This window comes from Cornus florida, unplaced genomic scaffold (genome assembly GCF_030987335.1).
Source record: "Cornus florida cultivar Cherokee Brave unplaced genomic scaffold, ASM3098733v1 CherokeeBrave_3.0.0_Hap2_Chr11, whole genome shotgun sequence".
In the NCBI taxonomy this organism is placed as follows: Eukaryota; Viridiplantae; Streptophyta; class Magnoliopsida; order Cornales; family Cornaceae; genus Cornus; species Cornus florida.
Genome location: NW_026775581.1, coordinates 29,632,941 through 29,641,802, shown reverse-complemented (window position 1 = coordinate 29,641,802; position 8,862 = coordinate 29,632,941). Strand labels below are relative to the sequence as shown.

Below are 8,862 nucleotides of genomic sequence, written 5' to 3'. Positions count from 1 at the left end.
TGATGAGAATCACTTCTGTTCTTGCTCTTCCTCTTGCAATGTGGCAGTGAAGAAGGTATGGCCAATTCATCAGATGTAAATGGAGAAGAGCATTCTTGGGATGGGACGGTGGAGGATGGAGAGTCTGTGAAAGTGAGCTTCTTGATACATAAAGGAGATGGTATGTGAATAAGAGGGTTGGTAGATTGGGTATTCTGTGATGTGGTGGGTGAGTTGACTGTTACTGTGAGGTTTGTAGAGGGTGAGGTTGGAGATGAGGGTGAAATAATCGAGTTCTAGTGAGAACGGGAGAGAGGTGAGAAGGAATTGCAGATTGTAGGGCAAGATGTTTTTCTGTGCTCTTGGGGCAGACCTTCATTCCATTCTTCCTTCTAATAGTGATCCATTCTGTGTTTGGAGGATTCTGAGCAGGGGGATTGTCTTCCATGATGGGGCATGTTGTACTTTGTGTCACTTGTTAACGGAAATCTCCACTGAAATGAATTGTCCCGAACGTGTCTAGTCTAATAAATGCAGCACAGAAAGTTACTAAATCCAGTAAACGGGGACCGACAGGTAAACTTGGAGAATCTGTTTAAACTAATTTTCAAGATTTTTCTGCCAAGGAATTATTGTACGGAACTTTGAAATATGGATAAGCACGCACTCAGTCAAACACTCAGAGTGAAGGGAGTGAAAGGACTGAAAGGTAGAGCAAACTTGTTTGTCTGTATTTAGGTCAATCACGGTTGATAAACGATCGAAATCAAACCCTATCCCCAAATCGCCAATTGATTTCTTTAGATCCATATTTGATCGATTGCCACTTGTTTCTTTCACCTAAATTGATTGATCAAAACCAGACACTAGCTTAAAGACAAAAAAAAAAAGTATTAAATCGTTTCCAAATGGTTCTTTATCAAATTTGAAGTCTTCAGAGCTTGGACGTCCACTGGAAACCTACTTCATCCATGGCGATAACACTGACTTTGTTGATTATATTCGCCGGAATTCTAAGCGCCCAATCCAAGTATATGGTGTATAACACTTCGCAGGGCATTGTTCCCGGGAAACTCAATGTTCATTTGGTTCCTCACTCGCACGATGATGTTGGATGGTTGAAGACTATTGATCAGTACTATGTTGGTTCCAACAACTCCATCCAGGTCCCCCCTCTCTCTATATATATGTGTCTCTGTGTGTATATATATATTACATCAGTATCTCAAATTTTTACTTTGCTTTATTATTTGATTTTTGTTTATGGGTGTCAATGATTTTACTTGTTCTGCAGGGGGCTTGTGTTCAAAATGTATTAGATTCATTAGTTCCTGCGTTGTTGGCTGACAAGAATCGGAAATTCATTTATGTTGAACAGGCAACGGTTTCTCTACATTTCAATCATACACACTTGCAAACACACATATATAAACACATATGTGCCCATAATTGATTCACACAGACACACGCATGCACCCATAACCATGTGGGCAGAGCGTACAAATAGAGATGCATAAATTGGAGGAGTGGAACTGATATGGGTGCTTTTGTTCGATAATTCAGGCATTTTTCCAGCGCTGGTGGAGAGACCAGAGTGAGGCAGTACAGGCCACAGTCCAGAAGTTTGTCAGTTCGGGTCAATTAGAGCTCATGTATTGAATCACATAAACTCGTTTAATGTCTTTATGGAAACTTGAAAACAAATAACCGAAAATATGATTGTATGACATTGGGCTCAGGGAATTAATGACGTGTCTCCCCTCCATTTCCTTGCTCTTACCATCTATTTTGTCAATTTTACTATCAATGAAGATGGAAAATTTGATCAATGTCTCAAAGAAATGGAGCAAATTTTTTTATATAGATTGTGGATTTTCATTTTATTTTTCCTTTGTATGTAGAAACGGGGGTTGGTGCATGCACGAGGAGGCAGCATCACATTATATAGACATGATAGATCAGACAACATTCGGACATCAATTTATAAAGGAGCAGTTCAATGTGACACCGAGAATAGGTTGGCAAATCGATCCCTTTGGACATTCTGCAGTGCAAGCTTATCTGTTGGGGGCAGAGGTAGGGCTTCCCTTTATTATACTTCTCAACAATTTTACTGACTTATTCTTTTGCCTTTACTTTATCAGTAAGCCATGTTTGCTACTTGAAGAATAAAGTTGTGTTGAATATTATACTAACTTGATAAAATGTGGATTTTTCAACATAAGGTCCCTATTTACTTGCATTTCTGAATTAATTGAACTCAAACCCGTTTCTTTGTTTAGGTTGGTTTTGACTCTTTTTTCTTTGGGCGAATTGACTACCAAGATAGAGCCAAGCGGAAAAATGAGAAGAGTCTTGAGTTCATTTGGCGAGGCTCTAAGAGTCTTGGTTCTTCTGCACAGGTGAGTGATTCAAATTGGTTAATATTTGTTTCTGATACTGTAACAGGGCTGATAAAGATATTATAAAGATATTTGTTGATTGATTTACCTTGGTCTCGTTAATTGCCTTGTGTTAGGAACTAAAAAATGAATTCTCTCATTGAGTTATTCATCCTTTCTAGATTTTCGCTGGTGCATTCCCCGAGAATTATGATCCTCCAAGTGGTTTTAACTTCGAAGTTAATGATGATTCTGATTCCCCCATTGTCCAGGTAAATCCTTGAAACAGAATGTGGATAGGGTCTTGAACATTTACTTGTGCACATGCTGATGTATATATTTGTTTTATGAATTGAAGGATAACATCAATTTGTTCGATTACAATGTCCAAGAGCGTGTCAATGATTTTGTTGCTGCTGCATTATCCCAGGTAAGCTGAGCGCAGTTGTTTTACTCATTAAATATTCAAACTTATTAACGTAAGTCTCACAGTTGGAATGCATTCTGTGTCAGATGTAGCAAGTGTTTTTTCTCTTCTTCCATTCGTACTAATTAAACAAAGAAGTCTAGCAAAGATTTACAAAGAACAAAATGTAAGTCTGTTGTGGCTCACCAACATTTTTATTGATGTTTTCTCTTTCAGGCTAATATAACTCGCACAAATCATGTAATGTGGACCATGGGGACGGATTTCAAGTATCAATATGCTAATACATGGTTCCGGAATTTGGACAAATTAATTCATTATGTTAATCAAGTTAGTATTCTTCAAAGTCATTGTAATTTTTTTCCCTATATGTAGTTGATTGTGTTCTTCTTCTTGCATTTTGTTATCTTTTCCATTTAATTGGCCATCTTGGTACTGTTTAAGTTTTAGTACTCAAGTTTACATTTACAGCTACACTGCAATTTGTTGAGATGCAATTATATTGACTTATGCAACATACTGCTGAATTTTATTCTCTTTATGTGCAAGGATATTAAAACATGGTGATGGCAAATTTCATAACAAAAACCAGTGTGTAATTTTTATTTTATATTCGAAATTTGGTTTAGTTACTTGGAGTTAGAATTACCGTGGAGCCATGGACTTTGAGCTTGAACGGACTCTAGTAAGCTAGGATGGTAGGTCAATCATTCGAACTTGTCACGCGAAGGCTAGTGGAGTAGGTTCGATTGGTCAAACTTTGCTTTAATTGATTGATTGGGATAAAACAGTTTTGGAAACTCTCAAAAATCAGAATCTTAAAAGGTTTTATTTTCCTATTTCATACATGACTGTTATATTGGCTATAAATATAGGGTTATAGTCACTCTAGAATATGATATTACATTATAGAAAGAATACATACACATATACAACGAATTATAGAGAGCATATTGTGAGTTGTGCAGTGGAAGATAACTTGTGTGGAAAGTTTTATATTTTAAAAACCGATCTGTGTCTTTCTAACTTTACTTATTTTAGTAATTAATTAATTAATCTAATGCAAGATAAAATAGAGTAAAGTAATAAAGTTAGAGATGACACCAAGGATTTTTAGCGAGGAAACCCCAATTGGTAGAATAGACCAACTGTTTGCTGGAAAAACCTCGTGGACTGTGCAGTCCAAAGTAAACCGATCCACTATGTTTGAATCAAAGTACAATGGTCTTTGTCTCAGGCTCACATCCTATCTTTCTACTAAACACCAATCGCTGACAATCTTCTGGCTTTGTGACTTCCCGTCCAACAACTCTTGACCTTAGGCTTATTCTTGATCTCTGTAGAAGGATTGAGGGTAGACCAAACAATACTCCTCGAATGCTTTGACCCTTTCAAAGTGTGATCGCTTCACCTCTATTTTTCAAAATCTGGATTTGATGTGGAAGAAGTAGATCTGCTTTCTCTGATCGCTTCACATACAATAATACTTTGATCACGATCAGAATTTGAACAAACACTCTAAACTCACTCTTGTGTTTATGTGTATGTTCTAGAAAGAAAACAGAAAAACCAATTTTGATTTTCTGTAAAAATATCTCTCTAATAGGTTTTTAAGAAATTTGAAGATGTAATGCAAAAGCCGTATCAACCTAGATGAAAATCAAGGTTTATATAGAATTTTCAAAGACCTAGATATGCATAGGAAAAGGTAATTTTCTTGCATAGGACTTTTGGAAGAATTCTAAACCAAATAGGAAGTTTTAGACAGAATAGTAAACAATTACCTAAACTGTATCAGCAGGTGGAACCGGTAGTTAGGAAGTGGAACCGGTTCCCAAAGGACAAAATGGTTTCTTCGAAGCAAAGGTTCTTGAACCGGTTCCCAAGTTTGGTACCGGTTCCCACTTGACAGAATTCTGAAGAAAGATCAGAACTTGGAAAAATTCTATTTTGGTAACTTTGAAGAATATACCATGTAGGTATAGTGTCCTAAGTGGGAAACAACTTCCTAAAGTGTTGTTCATACATTTTTCGTAGATCAAAGATTATCAAATTTGAACAACCTTCCAATTCCACAGCCGATCTCGATCTTGATATGGTAACTTGAGAATTACAACTCGATCGGACTTGTTTTGACATCGAAATTTGCCAATTACAAAAATTATATCTCACACATATAGGCACATAGAGTGCATATTTTTCTTTTCATCATCTTGTATTAGATGCGAGTAATTAAAGGTCGGATGACTATTCGAGGAGATCAATTATGAGTTGAAAAGCGGTTTGCCTGGATAGCAGATTCTTTGAATGGCAGCAGCAGAGTTCAAGGACATCAATTGCATGAAGAGGTCTGGTGTGAGTCTGGTTTAGAGTTAACTTAGGTGATTCTATGGGGTTTACAATCTGATACCTAGGGTTGTATTATCTTTCTTCTAAAAGTGATTTTCCTGAACTAGATCTCAAGGTTTTTTCTTTTTCCAATTGGGGTTTTCCATGTAGATCGTGTGTCTATGTGTGATTGCTTGGTTATTTTATCTTTTCTCTCTATAGTTTAATAATTTATATTTCTTCATTTAAATTGTGACTGAAAGATTTTAAAAATCAGTTATTGGTAATGAACAAGATCTATTCACCCCCTGATCTATTTTGTGCATAGCGTAGTCTGATGTATCGGATCCTTGGTCAACAATCCTAATCTTAGTTGGTATCGAGCATATCAATTGTATATTTCTTCAATGTGAAAACATGCTGTTGTGATAAAGGTAAAGGCATATAAATGTCAACAAAATTACAGTTAAATGAGCTTTGTACTAACATCCTGTTCCATAACTTGTTGCTCCCTTTCTTTCACAGGAGTTTCCTCTGAAACATAGCTGTTAGTGATGTTTTAATATAAAAGTGTATTTATTTATGCTTGTAGGATGGACGTGTCAATGCACTGTATTCAACCCCATCTATTTACACTGATGCAAAATATGCAGCAAATGAGTCCTGGCCACTCAAGACTGATGACTTCTTCCCGTAAGTTCAAAATGCTGAAAGTTTCAGAGTTGAAATACTCACCCTTAACGGTTTCTTGCTTGACTTGTCTTTAAGGAGTTATGAATGAATTTATCAGATATGCAGACCGTGTAAATGCTTACTGGACAGGATATTTTACAAGTAGGCCTGCTTTAAAAGGCTATGTCAGAATGATGAGTGGCTACTACTTGGTAGGTGTTGCTACTGTTTTTTATTATACTGTTAAACAAATTGTTTCGACCAATCTCTGATGCTCATTCTACCACATTATTAGGCTGCAAGGCAATTGGAATTTTTCAAAGGGAGGAGTATAACAGGGCCCACCACAGACACTCTGGCTGATGCTTTGGGAATAGCTCAACACCACGATGCAGTTAGTGGTACAGAAAAGCAGCATGTGGCTGATGATTATGCAAAAAGGCTTTCAATAGGCTACAAAGAGGTGAAGATTAGCTTTCATGTCTCGATGTTTACCTATTAGTCAACCTCCTTATTCTTATGCTCAAAATGGATCATTACTAATATATTATTTCACACAGGCTGAGGAGTTAGTTGCAACTTCCCTTGCTTGTATGGTAGAATCAGCACCAAAATCTGGATGTGGGAGCCCAATTACCAAGTTTCAACAGGCAAAAAATCTGATTATGCTACAATAGTTTTTTTTTTGCTTTGTCTTCAGAATAGACAGAATAACCATCTATGTTTCATGTTGCTCTAGAAAAGCGATGTGAAAAATCTGACAATAAGTCATACTTGAATTGGCTTATGGGCTTGAAAGTAACTTCTGATTGGTACTGCCGATGTTTGCACACCTCATCATGGCTATTTTTTGAATTTACTATTTTTCTCACTAAATAAATTATCATATCCTTCTGCATTGATTCCATTGGATAGTCAGATTAGCCAACTGGGGATCCTTTCAGAGGCCTATAAGTACAAGCAATACCAGACCAAAGAGGAAAAGGCAAAAGAATCTTTCTCGAAATGGGCAAATGGGTTACCAACTTATCTATGAAAGAATTATTTATGAAACTGAATTTTCAACTGAAATCATGCATATTATTATTAGTGTATTTCCAACATAGTGCGCAGCGCAGGTGTCACTCTTTATTAACAGTGAAATGGCATCTAAGACTACGAGTGCGTTTACATTTTCTTGCTTGTTTATTTTCAAGTTTATTTGCTTTGTCTCAAATGTGGCTGATACATTATTTTTTCTTTTGCTATGGATGATTAATGCATTATTTATTTAATTTTTTTTAATTTTTAAGAAAGTGACACAAAATGTAAATATGTTGAGCTCAGTTATTTCTTTTGTCTTTTTTCTCAGTGTCCACTTCTGAACATTAGTTATTGTCCTCCAACAGAAGTTTATTTATCTCTTGGAAAAAAAATGGTATGGACTATGTTACGATAACAATTTTATCTCTGCCAGATGCTTTTTTTTCGTAAGTAAGAAAGTTACAAGTTTTCTTGAAATAAAAAACTTACGATGCCTTGTTTTCTGTAGGTTGTTGTCGTCTACAATTCTCTGGGGTGGAAAAGAGAAGATGTTATAAGAATTCCTGTGAGTGTTTTCAATCTAATCCATGCTATGAGCTGTAGTAATTTTAGAGAGAGTTTTTATGTATTTCTTCAATATGTCTACATCTTGTACAAGTATATATAGGAAAGAAGGAAAACGGGAAAAAAATGTCTAAAACTGTTGTAAAGCATAAAACATATGCGAAGAGAAATTAAACGAGAAAAACACAAAGATATTACGTGGTTCAGCCACTAGGGCCTACATCCACGGCACAAAGAGCCCAAAGGGCTACATCATTTTTATACTACTCTCTCAATTCATGCACAATACAATGGTGGAGTCTCCTTTATATAGGAGAAGAAATTATGAGAATGGAAAGAATTAGAAAATAGGAAACAAGGAGGATTTTTCTCCACCGATTCCTCTAGTAACATCAAATCTTCAATAATAGGAAACAACATCAATTACTGAAAGATTTTCCTTCACTGATTCCTCCATTAAATCTTCAATACTACCCCTCAAGTTGGAGCATGAATGCCCAACTTGCCATTGAGATGACGAGTAACAACAAGTGTGAATGATGAAGAGAGAAGAGAGAAGAGAGAAGACGAAGTACAATGCTACCGAACACATTGACAATCTAAACAAGTCAACAAAAAAATGCTGGAGATACGGCAATAGCGAGGATAATGCTATTGCTAGCAGCCCAAACAAGTTGATAAAAACTGTCGGAGACACGGCAAAGAAAAAGACAATGCTACCAAACACACCAGTAGCCCAAACAAGTCAATAAAAACTGTCGGAGACATGACAAAGGCGAAGAACATTACTCCGAGCAAACCAGCAGCCCAAACAAATCACAAATAGCACCGAGAAACCGTTAGCAACATTTTAGATGCCAAGGGAATATCCCAAAATAGGGGTCCGAACCTAGGAAGAGATATTAGGCGCTAATACCATGTTGTAAAGCATAAAACGGAAACGAAGAGATAAATAAAACAAGTAGAACACATAGATATTACTTGGTTTAGCTACTAGGGTTTACATCCACTGCATAAAGAGCCTAAAGGGCTACATCAATTTTATAATACTTGTTGAAAGAGAGAGAGAGAGATAATATATGAAAACGTATTTGTTATTGAGTAAGTGATACAATAATACAATGGTGTTTATATAGGAGAAGCTACGGGAGTAGGTGAGTGGAGAACAAGAAAATCCTGTATATGGTAATTCTATATATGGTAATAAGGGATAGGTGACAACTCATACAATACTAACTGTACACGTGTGACAACTTATACAATACTGTACAACACTCCCCCTCAGGCTGGAAAGTAAATGTCAATAACTCCCAGTCTGGTACATATGGAATCAATAAAGTTCCTGGGAAGCGCCTTAGTGAAGATGTCTGCCGGTTGTCTACCAAAAGGAACAAAAGGTGTAACAATCTCATTTGAATAAACTTTAGATCGAATGAAATGGCAATTTACTTCAATATGTTTAGTCCTCTCATGGTAGACTGGATTGCT

The 8,862-nt window shown here is 36.4% G+C and overlaps 1 protein-coding gene across 2 annotated transcripts in view; it reads left to right on the top strand.

Moving 5' to 3' along the window:
- Positions 1-673: 673 nt before the first annotated feature.
- The window catches only part of LOC132285641 (probable alpha-mannosidase At5g13980), a 111,547-nt gene continuing 103,358 nt past the window's right edge, over positions 674-8,862 (top strand). Inside the window, exons 1-14 of one of the 2 annotated variants that reach the window (XM_059787835.1) lie at positions 674-1,145; positions 1,274-1,357; positions 1,543-1,631; positions 1,881-2,055; positions 2,262-2,381; positions 2,543-2,632; positions 2,719-2,790; positions 3,004-3,117; positions 5,708-5,808; positions 5,906-5,999; positions 6,083-6,250; positions 6,348-6,437; positions 7,139-7,204; positions 7,319-7,375. In XM_059787835.1, coding sequence (XP_059643818.1) covers positions 951-1,145; positions 1,274-1,357; positions 1,543-1,631; positions 1,881-2,055; positions 2,262-2,381; positions 2,543-2,632; positions 2,719-2,790; positions 3,004-3,117; positions 5,708-5,808; positions 5,906-5,999; positions 6,083-6,250; positions 6,348-6,437; positions 7,139-7,204; positions 7,319-7,375 — 1,515 coding nt within the window. In that variant the 5' untranslated portion in view covers positions 674-950. The remainder of the gene's footprint in view (positions 1,146-1,273; positions 1,358-1,542; positions 1,632-1,880; positions 2,056-2,261; positions 2,382-2,542; positions 2,633-2,718; positions 2,791-3,003; positions 3,118-5,707; positions 5,809-5,905; positions 6,000-6,082; positions 6,251-6,347; positions 6,438-7,138; positions 7,205-7,318; positions 7,376-8,862) is intronic. The other variant, XM_059787836.1, reaches the window with a different exon arrangement.